Here is a 27,732-nt window from a genome sequence, read left to right as displayed (position 1 = left end):
TGGCCCTCGATTGACATTGTATGGCGAAACTCTGCCCCTCGTGGACGATGTTGTGAACATATATGAATTCATATGCATAGATCAATATATGATGATCATGGCAAAAAACCAGATCACATCTATGGCAATTGCAATGGATCTATAGTCACTGACATTCACTCATTCTACTAGAAGTACTACATCATCCTCATAGTCAGAGATTATGAACCTAGTGACTCTGTTATTATTTATGGCCCTCATAAAGTGACAGTTAGAGCTGACAAATACATTAGCATTGGCATTTAACAAATATGTAATAGCTTATTCAAGTTCAGGTCAGATCATGTACTATTGGCTGAGCTGACAACTTCCTCTAAAGGCATTTCTCTTAATTGCTCCTGATCTAACAAATCAATCCGTAGTCAAGAAGCTAGCCCAAAATAATATTTTGACCGAGAAGAAAAAGTATAAATACTGTTGTATACACAGCATTATTCATCCCTTCTTACACTAGTTATGCCTTAAAAGAGCAAGTATTAATATCATGTATAAATATATCTTTCAATCACAGTTTTATCCGCAGCTTCGATGGATGTCTTCTATCTTAGTTTAAACATGTTAAAGATCAGACCATCACATAATCACAAATTGACATCTGCATCAATACCAATGGTAGACGAGGTCTGTGCCCTGATCATGTACCCAGTTCTTGTGTACCTTAATCCACTCAACCGATTAGCTAGTGTATACACACTCAGTCCCAAATTAAGGATAATCAATTATCATACAAACAGTATAAATACAATACAAAATATAACCTTTAATAAAGAGGACTTCTTTGGGCCGTTTTGGTTCTAATCGACTTATTGATTTGACCATTTTATTAGTGATTATATCACAAATACCTTGACATTTTATAGCAATTGGAAATCAACATTTCTAGGAGAAATCAAAACCTATACAAGTTCTAACGGACTTTCTCTGTGTTCTTACCTTTTCTCTTATTGAATATCTACTCTCTCTTCATCTCACAACAGTCCCACTGACTCCATTGGCATGTGAACGCATCTCTGTTGCTAGATTCAGAAGGGATAGCGACCTCGTTCCACCTTGTTTGTTGATGTAAGACAAGCTGGTTGTGTTGTCTGTTCGAATCAGAATTGTTGAGTTCTGCAGTCCTTGAAACGTTTCTAGGGCAAGGTGAGCCGCCTTCAACTCTCTCCAGTTGATCGATTGACTCGCTTCTTCCTGCGTCCAGTATCCGTGAGTACGCTTCATCCCTAGACTGCACCCCAACCGGTGTTGCTGGCATCCACGAAGATTGTCTTGGAGGGAGTTAATGGGAGGAGAGACCGACCATTCCACTTCTTCAGGTTGTGGTACCACCACTGCAATTCCTCTTTGCCTGCTAGGTCCAGAAGGTGGGGTTTGTCCCAGTCTGCTTCGGATTTCACCACTTGATTCTTGAGATATAGGAGATGCCGAGTGTAGAGACGTGCCTGGAAGATTGCAAACGTTGCTGCTTGTATCCTCATTGTTAGACTGTGTATCACACGAGGCGATTGTCGAGTTGGTTTGTCCAACACCTGTTTGATAGAGCGACGAATGTCGCGTAGCTTCTTCAAAGGAAGGGCTGCTGTCATTGTCCGAGTATTCAACAAGAAGCCTAGATGTTCCAATGATTGAGTGAGAGTCAACACCGATTTCTTCAGAATCATAATCCATCCTAATTGCTGAAACAGTGTTACCACCGTTTGTGCTTGGTGAAGGGCCAATTGCTTTGAGTTTGCTGCTAGAATCCAGTCGTCCAAGTAGGCGGAGATCTTGTAACCTTGAGATCGGAAGTGCTCTAATATGGGCCTGCAGACTTTTGTGAAGACATAAGGACTTGGCGCCAATCCAAAAGCTGTCGTACAATATTGGTAGACCTGATCCTTCCATTTGAGCCGTAAAAAGCGCCTCGATTCCGGGTGGAGCCCTATATGTAGAAAAGCGTCGGATAAATCGATGGACACTAGATAATCGTTCGGATTGATTAATAATGACACTTCCCTGATTGTTTCCATCTTGAAATGTGGAGCTTCCAAGTACTGGTTCAACTTCTTGAGGTTGAAGACAGGACGAATGCCCCCGTTCTTCTTGGGGATGACAAACATCGAGCTGTAGTAGCCTGGAATCTCCTGAACTTGCTGTGGTGACACTTTCTCGATTGCTGACTTTTGTAACAGGTCTTGAATTGCTTGATCTATAAGTTGTGATTGTTCCTGAGAAAAGGCGACTATTGGTGTTGGGGTTGTAGTTACTGGTGGTTGCGTGTGGAAAGGAATTTGATATTCGTGTTGAATTGTGGTGTTGACGAATGAGTTGTTGGAAATTGTGAGCCATTTTGTAAAATACTTGCTGAAACGACACCCTACTGGATCGTTGTTGGTGTCTGTGATTGCTGAGTCTACTGGCGAAAAGGATTGCTGGACTTCTTGCTGTTGTTGTTGTTGTTGTAGCTGTTGTTGTTGTTGTTGTTGTTGTTGTTGGCTTGTCGAAAACTGGTGTTGTTGCTGTAGTTGCTGTTGGAAGAGACATTGTGGGTGTTATTGTTGAAACCACCCTGCTGAGAGGGTGGACCTGGCCGAAAAAAACGCTTGATTGAAGCCATTAGAGGTAGAGCTACCGTTGTTGGTGTTGCCGGGTTGGAAACGACATCGTTGACGACGGTTGACCGTGGCTTCACGAGTAGCCTTACGAGCTGCCGTTTGTTGAATCAACGTGTTTTGGAATTCATCCAAGGGAAGAGTATACTAAGCTTCCGAATCAGATTTCACCGAAAACGAAGGGTTGACAGCCCTAAGGGCAATGTTGTTACGAGACTGAGTCATTGCTGCACTGGTGTGCAGCAATAGCTTACGGACATCGCCTAACATGGTACAATAATGTTCCAAATTAGGATTGTCAGATTCTGCGAAAACGAGTTCATGACTGAGGATATCCAACGGGCGGAATGCAGCCGACAAAAGGTATTGCAGGTGCTTGAGATTGGTATCTTCATAACGTTGACCTTTGTTCATTAAACGTTCAGCCGTAGGAATGGTTGCTGGGGTCTTATACTCCATGTGAGCCATTGGAGGGTAAGATTCAATGATCATTTTTCGTTCCGAATCCGAAAGCATAGGAGAGGTGTGCAAAGGAGCATCCAAATTCATGACTTCCGTAAGGGCTTCCGAAGGGGACCAGTCGTAATGAGGGCGAGTACTCATAGAATCGAGAGATCGAGTTGCAGTGTCATCCGCTGACTGCATGGATACCAGATTGGTGTTGTTGAGTTGTTCTTGCAGAGCAGCAATCTGTTGCTGCATCAATTGGAATTGTTGTTCAATAGAGGACATAAGAAATGTGTAGAATGTTATTGCAAAGTTTTGCTGGTAATGACCGAGCGAAAAGAAGATTGATAGTATAATGATTAGAATTTTTTCCTTTATATATTCTTTGAATTCGCTCGAAATAAAGCTTCAAGAAGATTCTAGCACAATCCTATTTCCTATTTTGTTCTGATGGTCTCAAGAAATTCTTACGAGGAATTTCTTTCGACCTAGAATTATACATGACATTAATACTTGCTCTTTTTAGTACATAACTAGTGTAAGAAGAGATGAATAATGCTGTGTATGCAACACCACGCCTGAATCAAGTCGAGCGGTTTCAAGCTTGACTTGATTGCGAACACTATTAAATGTATAGATACGCTAGAATAATTCATGTTCAAGAAGGAACAAAACAGTTTCAAAGTATTTACCTTTGTCTCTTTATTATCTTTCTTATAAATCTTTGTCTTCAAGATATCACATCGTAGTTTTTCGATAATAAACCTATACAAGTTCTAACTGACTTTTTTGTTTTATCTTCTCTCTTACAATATCACAACGATGATCATGTCAAAAGTAGTAGTCTCAAGTAAGATGAGAAAGTAAAAAGATAATAACAATAGTAATAAAAATGAAAGTAATGATATCAAGAGAGAAATGAGAGAAAGACTACAATTGCTGACAGCGACTGGAATGTAACAGTATCATAAGACACATAGTAAATATCTATCTCTAACTCTACAGCGTAGACATTTTCTCTCATACCAGTATAGAAAATAACACTCTGATTACATATACCATGTAATGTCATTATCCACATATATTTCTCCATGTATTAACTTTAGTACACATATGGCACTCACTATCGTACCGTGCAATGTTACTACAACGTCTGATTTCTAATCATTAATTATTATCACAACTCCTTATAATCAGTATCCTTCTCCTTCTTGCTGTTTTTGTGGTGATGTTAAGGACATCTATCACTTCCTTTTTCGTTGCCCTACCAAATTCATCTATTGAGACCATCTTATTCACGAACATGCTTGGCTTGGCTCCACCATAGACGATATACATGACGCAATGATCTTTTTAAGATTCCAACATATTCGAATACTGACTTCATGTCCAGTTTCCCTGCTTATGTTATTGACTATCGAACTATTTGAAGTCTGGAATTTTCACTGGCTCCAACTCGCTCATAACGTTCCCTTCTCTCCTCTTGCTGTCTTTCCATTCACTACAGTTAGCGATCCAGTGCTGTTATGCTGAAGGCACTTTCGTTGACGAATAGTTGCCTTTTCTATAATTGATTCTCTTTATTGTTCTTTTATTCTATCAATTGTTGAGCAGCACTTCCAATTTCAATTGTTACGTGCAAGAAATAAAAATCACAGTTTATCTGTCCTCGTTCAAAAAATCGTTTGTGAAAGCGCCTTTTGATTATTTTCTTGCTTAATTGACTTGTGATGAAGGTAGTTTGAGATGTGTGTCTATCGTAAATATTGATCTTGAAAATAGATTGCAATTGAAGGCTGTTGTCATGGCCAACTTGACGACATTTATGGATCTATTCGTCTTGTCGAAGAGAAAGAAAACTGTAAGATAGATCTCGTCTTAATCTGTGGTGATTTCCAGGTAACTTTCACTCGCGCTTGTGTATGATACTTAGGCCATTCTAGGCTATTCGAAACGAATCAGATATGTATTGTATGGCTGTTCCACCCAAATATCGAAACTTGGGTACATTTTGGAAGTATTATACAGGCCAGGCTCGAGCTCCTTATCCTACTATTTTCATTGGAGGCAACCATGAGGCTAGCAACTATTTGTGGGAGTTATATCATGGTGGCTGGGTATGCGATAATATCTACTACCTAGGACATGCTGGTGTCATTGAATTTGGTGGGTTGCGCATTGGTGGACTGTCAGGCATTGCAAAAGAAAACCACTATAAGAAGGGACATTATGAAAAATCTCCTTATAACCAATCAGATATTCGAAGTGCGTACCATGTAAGAGAATATGATGTTCAGAAACTGCTTCAGATCAAGGAGCCTATGGATATATTTCTATCACACGACTGGCCAAGAGGAGTAGAAAGATATGGTGATTTAGGCCACTTGATGAAGATAAAAGAGTACTTTGTTTCTGAGGTAAAAGCCGTTTTTGTCTTTAGAAAATTGACTTTCTTTAGATCATGTCAAACACACTCGGAAGTTATCCTAATGAATTGATTTTGTCTCAACTAAAACCTTCCTATTGGTTTTCTGCTCATCTACACGTACATTACGCAGCCATTGTCCGTCATGATATGTGGCAAAAAGGTCAATATCCACCCAAGACACAAGCCATATTAGATCAATTCAAGCCCAAAAATCCAGACGAAATTATACTTGACGAGGATGATATACAAGAATCCAGTGAGGAGAATAGTACATTAACAAAGTTTCTTAGTTTAGACAAATGTTTGCCAAAGAGACAGTTCTTGCAAATTATCGATATTCCTTCTCCTAATGATGCGAACCGAGATTATGACTTTTATTATGATATGGAGTGGCTCTCAATTACTAGGGCTATGCACCCCTTTTTAAGTACAGGTCATCAACAAACACCACTACCATCGCATGATGAATTAAAGGCTTTGATTGAAAAAGAAAGAGCTTATTTAGTGGCAAAACAAGAGTCAAACTCACTTGATTTAAAAATACCGCATAACTTTGAAGCAACAGCACCTGGTTATATGCCTGGTGTTCAGATGGATCGTCAAGCTATTTGGGACAATCGTAAGTCACTTAGGACAAAAATAGATTGATAATTGATTTTTGTCAGAGTATCCATTCCTTAACCCTCAAACTGTCGAATTCTGTAAAGAGATTGATATTGAAAACAAAATCAATAATGATTGTAGACAAGAACGAATGCCAATGAAGCGAATGAAAATAGAGTCTGAGATTGTGATTGATGAAGAAGACCTATAGAATGTAAAAGAACTGATCATGTACGATTGCATTATGTTTTTTATTTCAAGCATTTGAGAATAAAGTGTAAAGAATTATTATTCTATGTTATTGTGTAATTTTTTTTTATACTCTTTAGAATTCATAGCCTTCTACTTTAAAGAGCTCAGCATAATCAAAGTATCGTGTCATCAACTGTTGAACAGGACGAGGTAAGTTCATAGAAGTCAGCATATTTTGCATCTTGGAAAGACCTTCTCTACGAATAATTATATTTAAGTTACGAGCAATCTCACTTGGATACTATGTTTTAAATTAGTGACATTCTCCTTTTGTATTCATACTTACCACAATTTCATGATACCAACGTTCATGGTATACTGTCAATTTGACAGCAGCCAACAAAGCCCTTTGAACATTAGGTTCAGTCACATAGATTTCTAAAAGCTTCATCCAAGCCTTAGCAGAAAACTTATGGTTCAAGCATTGTTCATATGCTTCTTTTGCTTCCATTTCATGCCACAATCTAAGTGCAAGATCACCCAAAAGTTCCCATTCGGTACCTGTCTTTCGATAAGGTAATTGTTGTGCACGATAATGAGCAGCTTCAGTTCTCCAAAAAGTGTAGATACGCAAATCTTCATATAATACCATAAATAAATTGTCCAACCAACGTTCACAAAGGCGTTTGTTACTAAATGAAAAGCTGACACCATCACTTGGATGTGGTGTGCTTAAAGGTACTTTTTCATCAGCAGTAGCATTGTCTGCCTATCAAAACAATATAAGCTATTGTCTCTTTATCACAACAAACCTTTGAATTATCTTCAGCAGCTTGTACAGGGCGTTCAAGAGGAGTATGCTGTACTTTAACTGGCTGAGAATCTTCATCAGCATCTAAATCAATATTATCCATCTGATCTGTTACTTGTTCATCCTCTTTTTCTTCTTTGTTGTCGCCTTCTTCTTCTTTGTCATCTTCTTCTTTGTTGTCGACTTCTTCTTCTTCTTTACTTGATGCGCTCTCAACTGGGTCTTCTTTTACCGTTTCTTTCTCTTTGACACTCAATTCCTTTTCTGTAGGTTCTGTTTCTCTGTTGATGGATGTACTTGATTTTTGAACATCTTCCTTGGCTTTTTGCATACGATATTCTTCTTCCATAACAAACACTTGTGATCTACATTTCAGTAAATCATCCCATCCAATCTTGCTTGCCAAACGAGTCAAAAGAGAATAGGCTTTGGCAAATGTGCCATGTAAAGCAGGAGCAGGTAATCTTGCCAAGTTAGGATCCGCTTCATTCTCTCTTCCAGCTGCATCTTCTTCCATGATACCAGAATTCAAAATATCAGATTTGATAGGCAAATGTGTCTTGATGGGTGCAGGCATGCGATGCATATCACGCTCACTGTATGTAAACATGGGACAAGAGTTCAATGTCAAGAGAGCCTATTCGATTAGGTTAATAATACAGCTCAATCAATCATGAATTACATTCTTATAGTCACCAATATCAATATAGACTACAGTTAAAGTTAAGACGGTCTCAAGTATGAATGACTGGCTTACCTTCTGTTAGTTTTGACCATGTTAAGAATTCTGAGGGTGTTGTATTGACTGCAAATTTAGCTAGTTTCAAGGCCATTTCATATTCACCCTATAACAATAAGTGATCAAGAGCCATAAGTATAGCTTATTACCTTGCTACGAAGGAAATCAATCTGAACATGCAATAAAGAATAACTCATAGGCATACGCTTCAAGTCATCATTTAACACTTTCACAGCCTTCATTTCTTGATTTTGACCAATAAACGATTGTGCCAACAAGGCACCCACTTCAGGATCCTTTTTTCTTAGCTTCTCATACAGTTCAATAGCAGGTCCATAACGAAAACTATCGCCGAAATACTTCATGACACCTGAAGTCAGATGGTTATGGACTGTGGTGGCTGTCTGAATCTCTGGATTACTACCGAGTTGCCATCCTCGCCAAAAGAGTTGTTCCACTGCTTCCAAAAATCGTTGTTCTCCGGCCAAGTTGGTGATGGGGTCAATCTTTCGGTAGCCAGCCAATCGATAATAACTGTCATCTGAGTAAAGAATAGCACGAAGTACGGCTGATAAATAGGTTTCTTGCCAAATAGCGGCTGTTGCTTCATGTCTAGAGGGTACATCAACATCTGTCGCATCAACACACACACACACAAAGTTACCTTTCGCCTCTCACATCCACATAATAACTCTCAACACCACCTGGAATCTTGACTTCAACACGAACATCCACACGAGAAAACGCGTTGAAACAACTAGTGATATGGATCAGCTTTGAAAGATAATGCAAAATCAATAATTACCAATAAATGCCTGAACGAATTCGCCAAGCATTGGATTTAGAGAACCATGACTGTGTATCATCCTAGCAAGTTGTTTAGTGCGCTCCAATGTGTGAGTTGATATATACCAATAAATAAGTCAATGAGTTCAAGTAGGCTGCTAGTGTAGCAGATGACGAAGCATCGACACCAGAAACGTAGTGATAACTACCAAGCTAGAGCAATGTCAGAATCCACATGACTCTCATCCTAAATCCCTTGCCTCTTTCATGCCAACTTTGGCGTGTGTTTTTATAATATGACATAAATCGGGTGGACCTAATTCACGAAAAGTGCCTAAAAAAATAAAAAAGCACACGTTAACTTTCATAAGGGACAAGTCTATTTTCTTACCCAGGGCGTCTGTACGTGCCGTGATTGACTCGCCAAGTTCGTTCTCAAAGAACTCAGGAATGTCTTTAAGAGTATCAGTCATGTAATAATAAGAAAGCTGAGAAGAGAAGAAGAAGAAAAAAAGCAGAGAATGATGCCCTTATTTCTGTTATTGAGCGGGTAACCAATTCCCACAGGATCTTAAAATCGCCATTTCCGGTTCTGTACATGCACTGTTTATTCAGATTAGCTATACTGATCCTTCTCTCAAGATAAAATGAGCCACTTGCATTCGCAGAAGATATTCATGGTGCTTGTGATTTGATCTAACCAAAAATTTACAATCCAGTATGAAAGCATAACATAGGATAGGATATAAATATGACGATATCTTGAGAGTCTCTGGTATTAGCTATACTGACATGTATTTTATAGAAAGACAAGCACTAGCATTGCATACATACCCCCCCTCTCTCTCTCTCTCTCTCTCTTTTTTTTTTTTTTTTTTTTCTTGCTCAGTTGACTCACTGTAGTTTAGTTAATAGAAAAAAGGGTATCTAGGCTTCAACGGACATCATAGGCAAGTTCGAACGTAAAAAATATCATCATTTGAACAATGAGGCGAGGATCACTTCAAACTTACAATGAAAGTTTATGTTCCGGTCCGAACCGCTCAGAATTTCCTACGGCCAAAATTTAGAATACTCTTCAATCATACAGCCGACGAAACTAGGTTGGGCCAACTATTTTTTTTTTGGTCGTTTCCAAATTAGATTGGGACAGAGTTGCAAAATTAGGAAAATGGGACAGAAATGTGAAAATGGGACGCACATCCGAAAACGGATCAAAGTGGAACAAATCCAGTTTTAAACAAAATGTTAGTTTCTTTGTAGACCTATAAAGATTATATGTTTCGCTCACCTTTTGTAGACGATACCAAAATGGAAATCAGACAAAAGAGAAATGATTTTAGACTAAATACAAATATAATTGTTTGTTTCCTACCTGTAGTATCTTTAAGTTAGTCACCAAAAGGGCAACAAACAACCACGTTCTATGTGGCGCTTTGCCTATTAGGCCGAGAAAAAACAACTGGTCGTCCACTTCCAGACCAGATTTGTGCTGAAATATATGCCATGTTGCTTGCTAAAACATCCCTATTCCAATATATATTACAATTGTTGCAAATTAATATACTATGGAATGATATGTCTTGATCACGGTGATTGCGAAAGTTCATCTGGTGGCATGTGTCACAAACCTAGTATTTTATGCACAAGAATATTCAGAGTCAATGCAATTTAACAGTATGTCAAAAGACTTACAGATGACGTACGGAATTCGTCTATGTCCAACACTGATAGCTCACCTAACTTCTCTCGTCTTTTTAAATGTCTGTATATAATTCCAGAGACACCGACACGCTTTCCTCTGAATCTGACATGGCCTTTTCCTTTCATGCCGTTACCAAAGATTATTAAAGGCATTTTTTCCCCATCCATTTCCGTAAAATTATTCTTGTGTAAGGGCCATCTAAGTTGAAAGAAGCTTAATATATAAACACTATAAGTAATAGAATGCAATTATGTTACGTTATATCAACTGGGAGGTGGGGAATTCCTGGAATTCGTCTGTTGAGCATTTTCTTTCTTTTTCGTCGGTTGGACTTTGTTCTTTTCCTTTTTGCTGGATTATACTTTTTGCCACCACTTAACAAAATATTAACAGCTTCATCTAAGGCACATTGTCGGCCAACGTAGTTTTTCCATCTGATTGAGGCTGTCCGGAAGCTGTAGAAACCAAAAAAATTGGGCAGGTGTGTCATCATGTAATTTACATGTATCTCATAGTTATCCACGCTTGATGTTTTTGGGGTGGGGATTCTTGTCTCCAGCTTCTTTAGCCCTTGTATTGTCTTCAACTGACCTTCTTTTTCTGATCGGTTAGGCAATCCTGACATGGAATAGTATTCTTTGCTAGACAGTTTCCTGACTTGATTCTCACCATAATAGGCGACATAGGGACTGTTTCTATTGGGGTCCAAGAAACAAGGATTGAAGTGTTCATCGATTTCGCCCTGGTTAAAGTCACTAAGCTCTAATACAATTTTATCTTCGTTTGGAACTTGAGGTATATTTCTCGCGAAGTTGACACGACAGGTATAGCCATCCGTATATAAACTATTGAGAAACATTTTCCCTTTCCGTCTTGGTAATTGTTGTAACTCTAGTAGGCTATTGTTATATATCATAGATGATATATTTTTTTCCTCTATTTTTTTTAAAAAGGTTTTTATTTTTTGCTCCACGTAGACTATGGCTAAAGCCTGTCAAGAGGTGGCCGCAATTTTAAGAGATACAAAGGGAAAATACATAAGATAATTATAAACGTTGGTGCAAGTGTTTCTCGTTATTTTTTTTTCCTCTAAAATAGCAAATAACTTTCCTATGGCCCTTCATTCAAATTAGTGTACAAAAATGCCTTGCATACTTCGAAACAATCTCTATCCGTAGCCTTTGCTGGCTGCACTAATAAAAAATAGCAAATATCAACCTGTCTTTTACTTCAAATGGATTTGTTTAACATTGAGGATGTCTCTTTTCTTTTCCTTCATTTTCAACAAATAACTCGTTTGTATTTTATTGACCCAAGCTATTAATAAGCATACGCTTTCTAGGAAACAAGACAAGTTTTTGCATAAAGCAATACACAAATATAGTATCCGAATGTCGTACATGTAATACTCGTCTCCTAATCTAAATCAAATGCTGACCCATCCCTCTGAGATGGTATACCAACACCTTTATGTCTGTGTTTGCTTATGGCCTTCATGCTTACTAAACATGAAAGCAACGACTTTTGACTGATGTTACCAGAACTTTCTGGTTACACACGCCATGTTTATGGAGCAACTCCCTTTTTAACTGCCCGATAGAGTAGAATGAAATGCGCCCTCTTCTTTTTTTCTCTTTTTCTTTCTTATTATTATTCATACCTTATCATGCTTATTACTGTCACTACGGATGGAGACGAGATGTATAATCTTGAAATAGATAATCAAATGGCTATTGAGGACGTCAAGGCCTTACTTGAAGCAGAGGTAAACTACACCCATAAGAACCCCATATTTTAATCTAGACATAGTCTGGTATTCCTCCCACTTCTCAACGTCTTTATTTTAATGGTAAAGAATTGACTGAAGCCAAAAAGACATTGGAGGAATATCAAGTAAGTCCAAATGAAATTATCCATATGCAACAACAACAACAACAACAACAACAGAGGTGAACAAACAATGACAAATGAAACCAACCACTCATCATCTTGTAGTGATCTTCCTAATTTTGACGTGATGCGTCAACATGTCCTTAGAGATCCTCGACTCTTACAACAACTTGAAAGTGTAAGTAAACACATAAAAAATAATAATAAAATAACGCGTTTCTGTTAGACAAATCCAGAACTTGCTTATGCAGCACGAAATGATCCTGCACGATTCTCAGCTATGGTACAACAAATTGAACAGACAAGGCGTCATGCTGAACTTCAGAAATCTCAACTTGTAAGCGTATGATGCCACATAATTAAACTCACGCAAGCAGGCTGCTTTGAACGGTGACCCTTTTGATATTGAAGCACAAAAACGTATTGAAGATGCCATTCGACAAGAAAACATTGCTGCTAATTTGGAAGCAGCGATGGAATATAACCCGGAATCGTTTGCTAGAGTAAGTTTTTGTCTTCTTGTCTACAGAGACTAATTGAATACATAGGTGACGCGTCTGTATATCAATGTGGAAATCAATAATAAGCGTCTTGTGGCTCTTGTTGATTCGGGTGCCCAAAGCACAGTGAGTAAGTAGAATGGCGTAAGCTATCATGTTATTAAACTCAGGACATAGTTAGTCCCGAAACAGCTGAATCGTGTGGTCTGATGCGTTTATTGGACACACGTTTTAGTGGTGTTGCTAAAGGAGTGGGTACTGCTAAAATTTTGGGTCGTATTCATAGTGCACAAATGCGACTATCTCAAAACTTGTTTTTAACATGCTCATTTATTGTGGTTGAAGGCAAAGGATCTGAGCTCTTGTTTGGCCTTGACATGTTGAAAAAGCATCGTGCTTGTATTGATCTTCGTAAAAATGCATTGACGTTTGATTCCTGTGACATTCCATTCTTAGCGGAGCATGAATTGCCTGAAAAGCAGCGAAGAATTGAAGTAAGTGATGAGTGAATTATCTGCAGTGCGATTAACCTTGTTAGATTCATGGGAGTGATGAAGATGAAGCTGCCGTTGAAGGAAGAACCATTGTACCTCATGTGTCTACACCACCTCCACCATCAGCGTCCACATCAGCAGTACAACCTAGTGGATCCTCAAGTCGATTCCCAGAGAAAGATATCAAACTCTTGACAGATATGGGTGTTGATCGACAGGTAAAACAACACACTTGATAAATTCTGACTGATGGCAACTATAGAAAGCATTGAACGCTTTAGAAATGGCTGGAGGTAACCCAGACTTGGCAGCTAGTTTATTATTTTAGGAAATAAAAAGATGGGCTTGTGTAGCCAATATGACGTATCGTTACCAAATCATGCTTTTTTTGGTCTGTGCTACTCTTTTTTCTTTTTTCTTTTTTCTTCTCTTTCTAAAGTGGAAAAATGGCAAGCCATACTCAAATGAACGAAGGCTTTTTTGCAGTCAAACCCAAGACAGATTGTCCTCATATACCTCATTATGAAATCAAGGAAAAAGAACCCGACTTATTTCATCAGCCTTGTGGGGCTTGTAACGAAACCAAAGAAAACTGGCAATGTTTCCACTGTCGAGCTGTCTATTGCTCTCGTTACTGCCAAGGCCATATGAAACAACATGCTGAAGAAACAGGCCATGCTGTCTGCATAAGCTATAGTGACTTATCTGTATGGTGCTTTAAATGTGATGCCTATATTATTCACAAGGTAACCAAATTGCTTGGCAAAAAAAAAACAAGGTGTATTTATTATGAATAGGATTTACAACCGATGAAAACTAGTCTGTACAGATTAAAATTTGATCAATAAATTAGGATACTCGATAGTCTTTTCGATAGTCTTTATAAGAAGGTGGTGGTGGTTCAATTGAATCATCTGGAGGACGATAAGTAGATGTACTTGGCTGCACTGGTGGTGGAGCATACGTAGGAGGGTATGTGGAAGATTGTGTTGGATTGCCGTTCATGTCGACCACAATATAATTGGATGGGGGTATAGTTGTGTTTCTTTTTTGTGCTGCTGCTCTTTTAAAGCAATACAGAATAGTAATAAAAAGAACAAGAATACATAATATCCATACAATATGATAAATTCCAAAGATCATGATATATGAAAGAAAGAGAAATGAAATTATATCACTGCGCTTTCTTTTTTTTTGTGCATTTAAAATCCGATAGGATACGAAAATTAGTCACACGCTTTTTTTCTTTTTTTTTTTTCTATTTCTTATGTCAACCATTCGAAATTTTCAGGGCAGAGAATATGACATTAGTGACCCTAAATTCGAGGGATTATCCAAACGGGCCATAAAGAAATTATTGAGAAATGAAGTATGGAGTGAACAAAAAGAATCCCGCAAGACATATCAACGAGAAAAATTTCGATTAAAACGTAAAGAGAAACGCCAACAGATACGTGAAGGACTTGTCGAAAAACAACCTTCGAAAAAAAAATTGGCTGCATTAAGTCAAGTGATCGATATGGGCCTTGTTATTGACTGTGGATTCAGTGAGCTGATGACGGAGAAAGTAAGTTGGGTGTATGGATTTGATGTGTTTAAGCCGTAACAGGAATTATACTCGTATGTCACACAATTAAGCTACGCATATGGTCGAAACAAGGTAGCACCCAAAGCCATGAAGATGCACTTGACTTCATTTGATGGTCCACTTCAATCCATGTTGGACTCAAAATTACCCAGTTGGCAACAATGGCAACTACAGAAACATATTCTGTCTTACATGGATGTCTTTGACCCCAATACCTTAGTCTATTTATCGGCAGACTCGGATAATGTCATTCATGAGTTAGAAGAAGGCAAACATTATATTGTAGGTGGCATTGTGGACAAGAACAGGTACAAAAATCTCTGTCAAGACAAAGCCACTCAACAAGGCATCCCAACAGCTCGATTGCCTATTGGTGATTATCTTTCATTATCCACTCGAAAAGTCTTGACTGTCAACCAAGGTAAGTGAAGCATATCAGAAATGTATGGCGTGACATTTATTAGTTTGTGAAATCATGCTCAAATGGCTCGAATTGCGTGACTGGCAGAAAGCATTTATGCAAGTGATACCTGAAAGAAAACTCAAAGACGCTACACCTATTGAAAAATAAAAAAAATTCAAAATGAGCTAGAAATTTCTCTTTTTTTCTTTAAATTTTCTTATGGCAAAAAAAGAAACTTCATTATTAAGCCAAGGTCTTATTGGTCTATCTTGGACTATTTTGTTTTTCTTTTTAGGTTCTTATTTAGTGACTGAGACATGGACTTGGGGATACCGTGGAAAATGGACGAATATTCATACGTATATTCCTGTAAGCTTCATTTGAACATTGTTCTAGAACTGATCCATTGGTATAGACAAAAGAGAAAATGTTTACAGAATCCGAATTGGCACAGTACGATGGTTCAGATCCTACTAAACCCATTTACTTGGCTATTGAGTAACGTATCTCATTTGACAGCAAAGATATTTAATGACTATAGTGGTGACGTATTTGATGTGACCTTGGGTGGTGGTTGGTATGGCAAAGGAGGCAGTTATCATCATTTTTCAGGCAAAGATGCAGCAAGAGCTTATGTCACAGGTTGCTTTAAAGACCATTTAACCCATGATCTACGAGGACTCTCTGAAGACCAACTTAAAGGAGTTGAACACTGGAAAAAGTTTTATCAAAACCATCATACGTATCATAAAATCGGACGCGTTTTACATGATCCTATACCTGAAGATGCGCCTATACCAAAACCTTGTAAAACTTCAGTAGGGCAAAAACCTTAATTTTTTTTATAAAAAAGGGAGGAAAATAAAAATATGTATACTTTTTTTTTTTTCTTTTTTTTTTTTCTCGACTTATTCTACTATGATTCATCAAACGATGCCAAAAAAATCTTTATGCGACGATAAAATTGTTCAACAATTACTAAGAAAATTAGATGAGGTAAAAAAGAAAGAAAGAAAAAAAAAATGACACGTCCTTACACAAGGTTAGGGCACACACACTATCATCAATCTACGTTCCTTATTGACCTGTAAATCAGCAGAACTGAACGAACTTGTCCGTCAACTCGAACTCATAGACCAAGCATTAACCAGTGTAGAGAATGGTACAGAATATATTGAAGTTGTGCTGCAAGATACGTGTTCGTCAGATAAGCTGTTAGATGCTGAAGCTGCACTTGATTCTGCCATACAGTCCGCCTCTCGTCTCTGTCTGATTGATCATTATTGTCATCAACAACAAGACTCTGTAAGCATATATTATTCATCATCCCTTGGACTCACTTGAGTTAGGCTAAACGACAAAAACTGCTGTCTAAAATGGACCGACTCTTAAAAGACTTGGATATTATCCATGAAAAGCAGAAATACATGCATGGTAATGCGCGTATCTTTAAAAGTGCTTCTTATTCATGACGTGTTTATCAGATGATATAGGTGTGCTACAGAAGGCTTACAAAAACTTGGATTTAGCAAGCACAGTTGCCACTTCAATCAAAACCAGTTTTAACCACCGCCAACAATTACTCAAGCGAAGAAATCCACCTCTAGATAGAATCAAACAGGTAAAAAGGTAACGACTATGCTATTCATGACTTATCTGCTCTATAGATTGATAATGAAATAAAACGACAACTTGTATCCTATAAACTGTACACTAGAAATGCCCCTCTATATATAAACCAACAAGATATTGATACCCTATTAGAGCTTGAAGATAAAAAAGTAAGGCACAGACATTTGTCTCAAAATACTCAACTCTTGTTAGATGGTGGATCGATTACTCTCACTAGGCAATGCTTCGTTTAACAAAGTGTTGCGCACTAAAGTCTCACATCGAAATCTTTCTTCCATGGATACTTTTGGAAATATGAAAGGACCACAAAGGGCGGGAATTACCTCCTCTTAGCAACATGTCTTTCACTGACAGTCTATGTCTTTGCTTTCTTTTGATTAAAAAGTCGATGTATATAACTACTTTCTTTAATGCTTTACCTATGGCTACTGAGTTTTGGATTAAAAGTAGTCCTTCAGATTGAATGCAGTGTTCCCACTCTTGGTTGAGCTGCAGTATAAATATTCCAGACTTACTGTGGTTAACGCTCACATGAAAATATTGCACAACGAATGAGTCCCTCTCTCTCGATTCTGACATATCCTAGCCCAAAGCAATAGAATAAAGATCATATGCAAAGAAAAAAGAAAAACGTGTTACAAAGAATCAAGTACAAAAAATGCAGTTTGTACTCTTTATCACTTGATAGTTTGTAATAAGCAGTAGATTTTTTTTTTAGTCATCCAACACAATCATTAGCTTTAGTATAACTCGAATTGAGTGAGAACAAGGCTTATATTAAAAAATAGGGGAAGAATGACTGATTACTTCACTTTGCAAAAAGAGAGAGAATATTTAAAATAAAGAGGAGGTTATTCATGAACAAAAATAATTAGTTTTATGTCGATTAATTGTAATTGAATACTTTGTTTGGGAGTAATAGATATTTAAACGTCATGCAACCACAGACCATCACAATGATGTGGTACACACAAAGAATTCCACTCCCTTTTGATGTAACCAAATCTATATAAAGATGAGCGCATTTTTTTTCTTTTTATCTTTTTTTGTTTATACATACCAAATAGTATCATTTTTCATGCCAACAACAACAATAACAACAAATAATAATAAATCTTCATTACTAAGAAAGTCTCGTTCAGAGACAGCGAGACAACAACAACCCAGTATGGCAAAGAGAAGATCATTAGGTCATTCACGATGGAATAATCAAGTAAGTAATCAAGCGATAGATGTGAATGATTAATATAGATAGCCCACAAAAATACCTTTATGGCGAAGTCCAGGGCATTGCGAAATACCAGATATTCTTGGCAATGCGTATTTACCGCCCACTTTATCACCCACCCGATCCAAACATAAAGAACCAGCGCCCAAACGAGTAAGTCATTTAGTAAAAAAGAATAAAGCGAATGAACCTTCCTATAGCCTCCTTGGATTCCTGCAGGGTCGAATTGGACACCATTACCATTACCACCCGTAATTCGAGCCGAAGAAACTGCGTTCGAAAAACGTCTAAAGCGATCCATGCCTAAATTACAACTGGTCTCCATGCCAAAAATACGTTATATGGGGTCAAAAGAAATAGGAACAGGGTAAATGAATCAATCAAAATTAGGAGAGAGGAAAATTCTCATGGACTCATAGAGTGAATGGTGCTGTGGTGCAAGTCCAAGTCAAGAACTCCAAAACAAAATTAGCGCTGAAGCGATGTAAACTAACTCAAGACCGAGAATATCGAGCAGCTATTGTACGAGAATTAAGAATTATGTCAAGTGGTCATGTGAATCTGATCAAGCTGAGAGAAGTATCGGTGTATCGGAACGAAGTGTGGATTGCGATGGATTTGATGCGATGTAGTGTCTTTACGGTCTTATGTGTCAGAGGATTACCTGAAGAGTGTGCTATTTATATTGGGCGACAGGTAGAGTCAGTCGAGACTGAGCATTTTATTAAGTTTATCTTTAGACTTTGAATGCATTAGTATTTTTGCATTCAAAAGGATTTATTCATCGTGATGTTAAATGCGAGAATTTACTGATTAGCCATCATGGTGAAGTGAAATTAGGTATTGCTTAGTTTTCAAAAAAAAAAAAAAAGGCATAGACTCATACTATGCATAGCTGATTTTGGCTTGGCAACAAGCACAAAACATCCTAATCATGAACGGTTAGGTACTGCCAAGGTAAAACATCATGCACAAGATAATTTCCTAAAGCTTAAATTAGTGGATGGCTCCGGAAGTCATTCAAGAGCAGAGTTATACAGAAAAAGTCGATTTATGGTCATTAGGGATCACTTTTATTGAAATGATGGATCGTGTGCCTCCCCATTACAATATTAAGAATGACGAGAAATTGTTTGGCAAAATACTATCGGATCCAAGTCCAACATTTACTTATTCTTACCCCACCATCTATTGTACTGGTCTTGTTGCTTGGTTGTTGGAAGACGATCCATCTAACCGTCCTTCTGCTCAAGATGTGATTAAAGTAAGTAACTCAACTTTGTCTGATTCTAACATTATACAGGAGCTTGATTTGCATGTTGAACAAGGCTTACTAAAAACAATGGCACCACAGGCATTTGCTAGCTTTGTTAAAAAAACACTTTAATATACACTTTATAATCTTCTTAATGTCTTTTTCTTGTCTGCATTCTTCGCCTTTTTTTTACTTTCTATTTCTGTATCATGGGGTCTCTTTTTAGTACAAGGTTCGTTTTCTTGATGATTGGATCTCTCCTTGGTTAATTTCAAATATTCATTTTTTCCTGCTTTGGCTTGAATGGAGGTATAAAGTCGAGCTCGTTTTGCATAATCATCATAGTGTTCCAGCAACAATTTCCCTGCTTCTTCATTCAGGGCGGACTCAGGATTAGGCACAATCAATAAACATTTGATGGTCTATATTTCAATGAGTCATGTATATACAAGTTATCGTTAGAGTTACCAGTAAGACATGTTCAATGCCAAGTTCTGCTTTCCAATCTTTTTTAAGTGTATTCACACAAATTTCACCTGTATCTGATACATTGGGATGGAAAATTTTAGTCAAAAAGTAGCCCTTGGGCGGCTTCTCGGGAAAACATTGGTCCATGACAAGTTCAATCTTGAAATAACCGTCTTCATAAGGCGTACCACCTAATCAATAGTTAAGATACCAACACAAGCAGAGTGTCTGTTTACCTGGACCACGAATCCAAGCTCGAACTCGAGTCAAATTTTCTTCATTGGTGATCACTTGAATATCTTCAGGTGGTGTTTGTTCTAATTTTTGCAACTCTTTTGCAATCTGCTTTACTGCCTTTGAAGAGAGTTGAGACATAAAGGAAAAAGAAATAAAGTTTCGGAAAAGTCACAAACATAAAGACGCGTCTTTACGCGCTTTTTCATTCGGGATTAAAACTTTAGCCAAGTATGAGCAGGAAATACCAAGCCTAACTTTTGAGATGAATGTAAATATTTATTTCCGAAAAAAAAGAGCTTGACATTGTCAACAAGGCAAGTGATTCTTTTAAAAGAGCATCTTGCATGGATTTTTTTCTTTTATACTTTCTTCAATGAAGTTAAAATTATTGTCCATTACAGCATCTTTGATTGCTGTGGGTGCTGTCACTATTGACCGATACCAACATGTCAAACATGGCCCTAGTCATGGTAATAACCTTTGTGTATTTTTTATGCTCATATCTTCTTGTGTTACGTCTAGAATTAATTCCGGATCCACAAATACTTCCAGGCAATGGTTTGCAATGTCCTAATTATCAACTCCAATGTCCCAATTGCCCTAGCGGACAAGAATGTGTTTATCCCAACAGCGGTGGTTGTGAAGGCGCTGGTATTCCTGTTTGTAAAGCTACAACCTGTGCTAATACGCAGTGTCTTACTAGACAACTTCCATGGTAAAGAAAGCTCCTTATCTACTCATATCTAACACACTCTATAGTCCTGCTGAATGTCCCTTTTCTTGTCGATACACAAGCTCTCCTTGTTGTCCCTTCATTGGTGAACCTGTATGTGAACCTACTTGTTATACCTTTGCTCCTTGTGAAGTGACACCTTGTCCTGCCGATTGCCCATACGATTGCTTTTATCCTAATGCTGATTATTGTTGTCCTCAAAGTGGCCAAGCTGTCTGTAGAAACAAACCACCTGTGATTTCAACCTTGCCTATCCATACTGGCTTGCCATCGCCTCCTGTCTTCATACCTCCCCACTTCACACCTCCTGTCTTCACACCTCCCATCTATACCCATCCTCTCTTACCCCCTATTCACCCTCCTCCTGTGATTGTTACTTCTCCAGTCACTAATTTAGTCACTTACCCTGTTACTACTTTAGTAACAACTGTCTTGACCACTGTGATTGAACCTTCTCTTCCTAACCCTGATACAACCGCGGATATTCTCTTGCCCACAGCTGCATTAGCAAGACCTCATACGTTCCACATAACATCCAAAGCTGCTGAAGCTCAAGCAACAACTAGAAAACACCATCTTCATTTTACAATCGCAGTCAATGCCGATGAAACTGTCGAAAGTTATCAAGCGCAATCCACTGCTGTAGCCAAAGATGGTGAAAAGTATGGCAACAAGCCCTATGATTATCCTTTGGATACACTTATTGCTTTCCCTACATCTATTGTTGAGTTAGATATTACGGCTGTGGATCCTGAATTCTCTGCTCAACAAGCTTTTGCTCAAGAACTTTCCTCTTTAGTGTCTGCCTCTGCTGTTCAAGAACAATTGCAAGAGACTGAGGAAGATGATTCGGATGAGCTCGACGAAGATTATGACTCTGATGAAGACTACTATAACAAGAAATTCAAACGTGATATTTACATTCAAGAATCACTGGCTAGTGCTCAAAATAGCTTTAGTGCCGCTAATTATCGTCAATCAAAAGCCGTTCGACACACAAGCAGTACAAAGTACATCACAGTGACTTCTGCACTTGCCAATCCCACCAATTGTCCTCAAGCAATTATTCCTTGGTAGGCTTTCTTCTAAAAAGACAATCACTCACTTCTTATTTTTAGTCCTGCTGAATGTTCGGATGGCTGTATTTATCCCATGGATGCACCCTGTCCTTTCAACTATCAACCATGGTGTCCTCCTTCGTCTTCTTCAAGGTAAAAGAAACAGACACGAGTTTAGCTAATTTTTGATTTCAATTTAGTGTCACAACGCCTACTATCACTGTTGATCCAACCACGCTTGTTGTATGCCCGCTTTATATTGTTCCATGGTAGGTTTGCTACTAACCATGCTTTTGTTTAACCTGTCACTAAATAATTTCTTTAGTCCAGAATGTGATGAAGGCTCCACTTGTACGCGCGCAACCACCGGTGCTTGTCCCAATACCAACACACCCTATTGTACAGCTACACCTACACCTGTACCCATGCTTGCTACGCCTCGTCTGTACTTTGTACCAGACCCTTCTCCTTCTCCTCCAGAGTCTTTGCCTGTCATCGTTTCACCTGATTATGTTTTTGAAGCTACACAATAATATTAATTTAATAAAAATCAAGGAGAAAGTTAAACCTTAAAAAATTAATGCGATTTTCTACCATATATAACTTGCCTCCTTTTTGACTGTTTTTTTCACAAAAAAATCCACAAACATGGTTCGATTGATTGCATTTGGTTTCGTTAGTTTTTTGGTGGTTGTGTCTGCTATAAAGGTCAAAAGAGGTGAAGATGTCTATGCAAACTGTAAAGGCGACTTTAAACCTACAGATGCTATTTGTAAAAAATTCGAATTCTTAACAAATCAGGAGGTATAGTCTCTCTATGACAATGAAATCTAATAAGATATAGGCTGTCAAAAAAGGATGTGTGCCTTCCAGAAATGGTACTACTTTCTACAGTTTGAAGGACCTTCCAAAGGATCCCAAGTTGGATGAAAATACAATCAAGATGGCCAGTATGATTACCAATGTCTTTGAAGACGGTAGCCCTAATTTTGCTTATGCGTAAGTTGCTTGTGTATTTTTTTATATCTCATATTCTATCTAGTTACTGTGAAGACATTCATGATTCAAGAGGGTACACAGCTGGCTATGCCGGATTTACAGTAAGTCGTACAAGATCCAATGAAAATACAAACCCCCTTTTTTTTTCTAGACCGGTACAGGTGATGCAGAAATCGTGATTGAGAAATACACATTTAATAGTCCCATTAATTTCCTCTTGGCGTTCCTTCCACGTATCAAGCAAATCAGTCTTTTACCCCATTGTGACAGAAAAAGCAGAGGTACCATTCTCGGTTTAGGTAACTACTGTAGTGCTTGGAAAAAAGAAGCATGCCGCTCCAACAGCCGTTTTGCAAAGATGCAATTGGAGTGGGTCTATAAAAACTACATGTTACCTAGTGTCCGTTATGCAGCACAAAGTAACGTCACCTCGCCTCTTGGACAAGCTATCTTTTATGGTATGTGTTTTTAGAAATAATGTTGATGCTCATATTTAACAGATACAATTATTCAACATGGATATCAATATGTTGAACCCGATATTAATATTGTACGTGTGCTTGTCTTGACGGGTCCTCGTCAGCCTGATGAATCCGAAAAGAGCTTTCTTACTCGCTTTTTAACGACAAGACGTCAATTGCAATGCTGCTATCCGTATGTATAAACATAAATGGCATGTTTTACTCATTTTATGCATAGTGACACTGCTTGGCCTGCAAGTGCCTCAAGAAGCGCTGACCTTCAAACATTGGTTGATGACTTTGAGAAAAATAAGGATCTCAAATCACCCGTAGAACTGGTCAAGTATGGCGTCAACGTGACCGGTGACACCAACATGCTTCGAGACGAAAAGCACTGTGGAAAGGGTCCTTATGCTCTTTTCCCATTACCTTGGTTACTTTAACTACCCGTTTTTTTTATTCCGCATCATTGTTTATAGTAGATGAGAAGCATCTTCAAATAAAGTCTTAATTGTACCTGGCAATTCTCTTTCAACAGATACAAGTGATTTTTGTAATGATTCAACAGCTGCTAAGCTTTTGTGATTTTTACATTTCTTTTGTAGCTACCAAAAGTATAAGCGATGGTCATTCAATTGTACATAAAAATACCTGATCTAAGAGAGGCAGAATAGACTCTAAAAAGACATTCGTCTCTGTATGATATTTACTTGAACCGACTGTGCTGACACTTCTGGAAGAAGGCGATTTGTTAGGTAAAGGAGGTAAAGGATTTGAGCCAGGTTGAGCCAAACTATTTCTCTTGCTGCTGCTGTTACTGCGGGAGTAAACAGCAGCCATTTCTGTTGCTCGTACAGTATTTTGATTAACGTCTTCATATTCACTTGTACTTTGTCTGAATCCTGTTTGTTGCATCTTTGTCTACAGGCAATGTTAGTTTTTTATACTAACAACGAGAACAACCTACAGTGATTTCATTCACGCGTGAAGAAGATGAATAAGGCGAAGAGTGTACAAGATTGGTGCTTGTTGTACGTGGCATAGGTGATGTTTGATGAAAATTAGTGTCTGCTATTGAGTACTGGCTTGGAGAATTGTGCATCTGAAGTGGTGCTTTAGATGGTGGTACTTTGACTGTACCAAAATCCCATGTATCTTCAGTCTCTAATTCCAATCTAAAGTATCATGAGTACGAATCCTATGCCAACTGTTACTTCTTACTCTTGTTCTTCTTCAGAAGACTCATCTTCACGCCCATTGATATTGATCCAACGTTCATGACCTTCAATCAATTCAGTCAGGTAAGCCACCTTTTTACTGCCCTTAATGAATTTGTGCTTCAACAATTCCTTAGCAGAGGGTCTCTATGATAACTAGAATTAGCATCGAATGGTATATTATGTCATACTTACGTTAGCAGGATTGGATTGCAAGCACAAACTGACAAAATCTCGAAATGCTTTACTATGGGGAGGGCCTAAAGTGGGCGGTTCGTTCTTGGGTATATGAAACAAGACTTTCATGGGATGCATCTTGGCATAAGGCGGTTCTCCATTAGCAAGTTCGATTGCTGTGATACCAAGAGACCAAATATCTGCTTTGTAATCATAGCCTGATTGCTTGATAACTTCAGGGGCCATCCAGAACTACTCACTGCATGAGATACAACGGGTGGTTCAAATCTACTTACAGGTGTGCCCACAAATGTGTTCTTCTTTGTTAATGTGGCAGTAATCTAGGTCAAGGTTAATTTTCCCCGTTCATGTTTTCAGGTTACTAAATATGGTGACTTACTTGTCCAGATACACCAAAGTCTGCCAATTTGACTAATCAAAAGTTTATCAGTTGTTTTTGTTTATACTGGAGATTGTTACTTACCTTCACCATTGGAGCTAAGTAAAATGTTTGCAGCTTTTTCAAAAATTAAATAAGTAACAGAGTTTACCAAAGCACGGTTTTACCTTTAATGTCTACATGATATCAGTTTTTTTGATCGTTTCTGCAAATATACTACTTACCTCGGTGCAATTTTCCTTCATTATGGAGATAATCAAGACCTTTCAGCAACTCCTTTATGATAATGGCAATGTATTCTTCACGAACAGTGCCCATTTTCATCTAATGCGATCCAATTAGTCACTGTGTATAGAATTCAAATAAGCTTACTAAATCACTACATGATCCTCCTGAACAATATTCCATAATAATCCATAAACCTGTACCCTTAAGATATGAGCCGTGATATCTATAGAAAGATTTAAGGAGATCAATAAGAAACAAGATCAACCTTACTTTGTCACAAAAGGCGAATCTAACTGAGACAGAATGGCAATTTCTTGCTGGATATCATCAATCTCATCTTCAGCACTTTCAAGATCAATGATTTTGATAGCAACTGGTTTGTTTGTTCTTCTATCAAGGCTGTAATAATGGGATGAGAACAGGCCTTTTTGTTGGTAACTCACCCTTTAAACACTTCACCAAAAGATCCTTTGCCTATCCATGCTTATGAATACACAATGGCTTTCCTTTATTATCTACTTACCTATACGTTCTTGTTTAATATAATAAAGCTCTGGGTCTGCCGATTGACTAGATGTATTCTATTGGACAGCATGAATTTCGATTTTTCCTTTTTTTTTCTGCGTCATTTACCATTTTTATATAAATGCTTGACTATTTACAAATAGCGTGAAAAAGAGAACAACAAGAAAAGAAAAAAAAAGGGGAATAAAAAGAAAGAACGAAAGAGAAAGTAAGAGAGAGAAAAAGGGGAAAAAGGGGGATTTCAACCGTCCTAATTTGGATTTACAGTAAACAATCTACAGCTGCTTGAATTTCGATTAAAAAAAAAAACGTTTCCTTTTTTGTCATCGATTGGCTTTTCTTTAGTAGTGATAATGACCTAGTTTCTTTTACAAGAATAATTTTTTTTTCTTAGAGACTTGTTGTTGAAGATCTCGAGTAGTCTTTCTCTTAATTAGTTTTACTCTGATCAGGAACACGATTAGCTTATTTTTATAGTTGAATGAGTTGAATAGGGGTTATTCATCTTGACATTCAAAAATTTTGAATTCGTGACAGAACATAAATACCAGTCTTTTGAAGCTTTTCCTCTTATTCAAGTGCAAATGTGTTACACTTCAACTTTAAAACAGATGGCTTGGCTTATTTTTCGTTGGTTTTTGTTATAATCACTTTCCAATTTCTTGATTTTAGGCACTTGTACTAAATGTTAATAGAGACTTGTAATATCCTGAAAGCAGTCTCTATCGTAGAGATATTGCTGTCAGAGAATTCGAGTACATGATATTCCTTCGAAATACTTCTTTACACTACCTACCAAAAATGGTATTTGTTTACAAAGAAGTCAATGCTATGTACTGGTTCTGGCTTGACGTTGTAGACTAACTTTCGATGTGTATTCTACTATCTGACAGAATGTCATAAAACTACGTGAAACAAGTATGAATTTTGAGTTGAAAGTCATCGTTTTAAAAGAGGACTTGATAATATGCTTTGGCTATATTGCTCATGAAGCAGCATGGCTATTAGTATACATGTCAATCATAAAGTACTTTTACCTGTTCTTCAACTGACTAATCAAAGAGTCACACACAACCATTAGATTGAAATGGTACTTATAGAAACACATTAGTTTTTTGATGTTATCTTTTATGGGTTGGGTCTAGATAACATTCATGACTTGCCTGTCAACAAGTCTACTCCTTTTAAAACATTATCAGTTGAATGATTATACCAGCTCTTGGATCTGCACTGGGTTGTCAACTGAAACGTTCAAATCATGTCTGTTCATCGTCTTAGCTGTGACTTATTATTTATAAAGAGATAGCTTGATTCCTGCCTAATTGTTTTAAAACAAGAGTGTTAATACCACAAGATCTCCGGTAAAGTCTTTCCTATCAAGATATGTATTTTTGTATCATAGTATTTCAGCTGCTTTAGATAACATAAACGTTATGATTTTATGTAATGTATACGTTGAAATCAAAGAGTTAACATCTAGTCATAATGCATTTTTACCCAAGATTTTGAATATATTGTGTTACTGTCATGTCCTTAAGTTTAGTTGTGAAAGAACCTTGCTCATCATATTAAACTCTGCCAATCGAAAATGGATCTTTTGATGATAGTCGCTGAAAATGTTTGCAGTAAAATAAACATCCCTTTTTTGTATCTTTATGTTTATTGTCAAGCTTAAAAAAGCATCTTCATTTTTTTTCTTTTTCCTTTAGTTCTATTGCCTTCAGAATAAGCTATCAAAATGACTTTATCACCAGGGCAACCAAGTGAAGTAAAGTATATACTATGAAGCGATGAACGCGTACTAACGACCCTTTCAGAATCCCTTAGCAACATACACTATCTCGGCCTTAGCCAATAGTGTTCACTACAACTGCAAAAAACACATATACCTCCTCTCTCAA

General features: G+C 37.7%; 14 protein-coding genes across 14 annotated transcripts; 9 read left to right on the top strand and 5 right to left on the bottom strand.

The window, feature by feature from the left end:
* Positions 1-2,428: 2,428 nt before the first annotated feature.
* Positions 2,429-3,359, bottom strand: B0P05DRAFT_589518 (uncharacterized protein; the record flags this gene model as incomplete). Its single annotated transcript, XM_051582742.1, has 3 exons — positions 2,429-2,601; positions 2,648-2,774; positions 2,799-3,359. The coding sequence occupies 3 exons, from the start codon at positions 3,357-3,359 to the stop codon at positions 2,429-2,431; spliced, it is 861 nt and encodes a 286-aa protein (XP_051432447.1).
* Positions 3,360-4,668: 1,309 nt separating this feature from the next.
* On the top strand, positions 4,669-6,341 carry B0P05DRAFT_552027 (lariat debranching enzyme, C-terminal domain-containing protein). Its single transcript, XM_051579425.1, has 5 exons — positions 4,669-4,810; positions 4,857-4,973; positions 5,018-5,491; positions 5,533-6,121; positions 6,168-6,341. Exons 1-5 carry the CDS (start codon positions 4,805-4,807, stop codon positions 6,314-6,316), a joined length of 1,335 nt encoding a protein of 444 aa, XP_051432446.1. The 5' UTR covers positions 4,669-4,804; the 3' UTR covers positions 6,317-6,341.
* B0P05DRAFT_639560 (Chs5p-Arf1p-binding proteins-domain-containing protein) lies at positions 6,342-9,122 on the bottom strand. The gene is made up of 11 exons (XM_051583718.1): positions 9,025-9,122; positions 8,894-8,967; positions 8,760-8,846; positions 8,653-8,714; positions 8,512-8,604; positions 7,997-8,459; positions 7,866-7,953; positions 7,791-7,819; positions 7,110-7,745; positions 6,644-7,066; positions 6,342-6,598 (listed from the first exon to the last, which is right to left on the bottom strand). Exons 1-11 carry the CDS (start codon positions 9,104-9,106, stop codon positions 6,431-6,433), a joined length of 2,205 nt encoding a protein of 734 aa, XP_051432445.1. The 5' UTR covers positions 9,107-9,122; the 3' UTR covers positions 6,342-6,430.
* An 843-nt stretch (positions 9,123-9,965) lies between these two features.
* On the bottom strand, positions 9,966-11,364 carry B0P05DRAFT_198302 (uncharacterized protein). Its single transcript, XM_051573197.1, has 4 exons — positions 10,956-11,364; positions 10,596-10,823; positions 10,329-10,536; positions 9,966-10,264 (listed from the first exon to the last, which is right to left on the bottom strand). The coding sequence occupies exons 1-4, from the start codon at positions 11,252-11,254 to the stop codon at positions 10,058-10,060; spliced, it is 942 nt and encodes a 313-aa protein (XP_051432444.1). The 5' UTR covers positions 11,255-11,364; the 3' UTR covers positions 9,966-10,057.
* Positions 11,365-11,854: 490 nt separating this feature from the next.
* Positions 11,855-13,064, top strand: B0P05DRAFT_198251 (ubiquitin-related domain-containing protein). Its single transcript, XM_051573196.1, has 7 exons — positions 11,855-12,103; positions 12,148-12,287; positions 12,334-12,406; positions 12,455-12,565; positions 12,606-12,731; positions 12,777-12,854; positions 12,906-13,064. The coding sequence occupies exons 1-7, from the start codon at positions 11,945-11,947 to the stop codon at positions 12,936-12,938; spliced, it is 720 nt and encodes a 239-aa protein (XP_051432443.1). The 5' UTR covers positions 11,855-11,944; the 3' UTR covers positions 12,939-13,064.
* Positions 13,065-13,584: 520 nt separating this feature from the next.
* B0P05DRAFT_552012 (uncharacterized protein) lies at positions 13,585-14,370 on the top strand. Its single transcript, XM_051579424.1, has 2 exons — positions 13,585-13,968; positions 14,020-14,370. The coding sequence occupies exons 1-2, from the start codon at positions 13,669-13,671 to the stop codon at positions 14,068-14,070; spliced, it is 351 nt and encodes a 116-aa protein (XP_051432442.1). The 5' UTR covers positions 13,585-13,668; the 3' UTR covers positions 14,071-14,370.
* Positions 14,371-14,471: 101 nt separating this feature from the next.
* Positions 14,472-15,399, top strand: B0P05DRAFT_552009 (guanine-1-methyltransferase-domain-containing protein). The gene is made up of 3 exons (XM_051579423.1): positions 14,472-14,789; positions 14,832-15,231; positions 15,275-15,399. The coding sequence occupies exons 1-3, from the start codon at positions 14,490-14,492 to the stop codon at positions 15,379-15,381; spliced, it is 807 nt and encodes a 268-aa protein (XP_051432441.1). The 5' UTR covers positions 14,472-14,489; the 3' UTR covers positions 15,382-15,399.
* Positions 15,400-15,405: 6 nt separating this feature from the next.
* Positions 15,406-16,106, top strand: B0P05DRAFT_552006 (cytochrome b5-like heme/steroid binding domain-containing protein). The gene is made up of 3 exons (XM_051579422.1): positions 15,406-15,582; positions 15,629-15,711; positions 15,755-16,106. Exons 1-3 carry the CDS (start codon positions 15,433-15,435, stop codon positions 16,047-16,049), a joined length of 528 nt encoding a protein of 175 aa, XP_051432440.1. The 5' UTR covers positions 15,406-15,432; the 3' UTR covers positions 16,050-16,106.
* B0P05DRAFT_552003 (uncharacterized protein) lies at positions 15,976-17,488 on the top strand. Its single transcript, XM_051579421.1, has 8 exons — positions 15,976-16,020; positions 16,094-16,209; positions 16,261-16,518; positions 16,563-16,647; positions 16,698-16,834; positions 16,881-16,994; positions 17,038-17,324; positions 17,377-17,488. Exons 2-7 carry the CDS (start codon positions 16,132-16,134, stop codon positions 17,176-17,178), a joined length of 813 nt encoding a protein of 270 aa, XP_051432439.1. The 5' UTR covers positions 15,976-16,020; positions 16,094-16,131; the 3' UTR covers positions 17,179-17,324; positions 17,377-17,488.
* A 292-nt stretch (positions 17,489-17,780) lies between these two features.
* B0P05DRAFT_551995 (kinase-like domain-containing protein) lies at positions 17,781-19,468 on the top strand. Its single transcript, XM_051579420.1, has 9 exons — positions 17,781-17,850; positions 17,906-18,058; positions 18,101-18,226; positions 18,274-18,440; positions 18,493-18,769; positions 18,814-18,913; positions 18,969-19,030; positions 19,074-19,337; positions 19,377-19,468. Exons 2-9 carry the CDS (start codon positions 17,924-17,926, stop codon positions 19,458-19,460), a joined length of 1,215 nt encoding a protein of 404 aa, XP_051432438.1. The 5' UTR covers positions 17,781-17,850; positions 17,906-17,923; the 3' UTR covers positions 19,461-19,468.
* B0P05DRAFT_474993 (ubiquitin-conjugating enzyme E2 S-like protein) lies at positions 19,469-20,171 on the bottom strand (the record flags this gene model as incomplete). The annotated part of the gene is made up of 3 exons (XM_051574812.1): positions 19,469-19,750; positions 19,797-19,987; positions 20,033-20,171. The coding sequence occupies 3 exons, from the start codon at positions 20,169-20,171 to the stop codon at positions 19,469-19,471; spliced, it is 612 nt and encodes a 203-aa protein (XP_051432437.1).
* A 574-nt stretch (positions 20,172-20,745) lies between these two features.
* On the top strand, positions 20,746-20,991 carry B0P05DRAFT_475027 (uncharacterized protein; the record flags this gene model as incomplete). The annotated part of the gene is made up of 1 exon (XM_051574815.1): positions 20,746-20,991. A coding segment is annotated over one exon (246 nt), but the record flags the coding sequence as incomplete, so codon positions are not given.
* Positions 20,992-22,767: 1,776 nt separating this feature from the next.
* Positions 22,768-23,727, top strand: B0P05DRAFT_580659 (lysozyme-like domain-containing protein; the record flags this gene model as incomplete). The annotated part of the gene is made up of 5 exons (XM_051582036.1): positions 22,768-22,823; positions 22,867-22,924; positions 22,975-23,281; positions 23,324-23,477; positions 23,523-23,727. 5 exons carry the CDS (start codon positions 22,768-22,770, stop codon positions 23,725-23,727), a joined length of 780 nt encoding a protein of 259 aa, XP_051432435.1.
* Positions 23,728-23,730: 3 nt separating this feature from the next.
* Positions 23,731-26,044, bottom strand: B0P05DRAFT_551981 (kinase-like domain-containing protein). The gene is made up of 15 exons (XM_051579419.1): positions 25,940-26,044; positions 25,830-25,887; positions 25,750-25,780; positions 25,577-25,705; positions 25,451-25,529; positions 25,303-25,402; positions 25,246-25,254; positions 25,163-25,195; positions 25,079-25,110; positions 24,975-25,019; positions 24,697-24,930; positions 24,506-24,648; positions 24,252-24,459; positions 23,936-24,205; positions 23,731-23,889 (listed from the first exon to the last, which is right to left on the bottom strand). Exons 1-15 carry the CDS (start codon positions 25,940-25,942, stop codon positions 23,758-23,760), a joined length of 1,506 nt encoding a protein of 501 aa, XP_051432434.1. The 5' UTR covers positions 25,943-26,044; the 3' UTR covers positions 23,731-23,757.
* Between the last annotated feature and the right edge of the window lie 1,688 nt (positions 26,045-27,732).

This window comes from Gilbertella persicaria (genome assembly GCF_025201335.1).
Source record: "Gilbertella persicaria strain CBS 190.32 chromosome Unknown B0P05scaffold_35, whole genome shotgun sequence".
In the NCBI taxonomy this organism is placed as follows: domain Eukaryota; kingdom Fungi; phylum Mucoromycota; class Mucoromycetes; order Mucorales; family Choanephoraceae; genus Gilbertella; species Gilbertella persicaria.
This window is presented reverse-complemented; position numbering and strand designations above follow the sequence as displayed.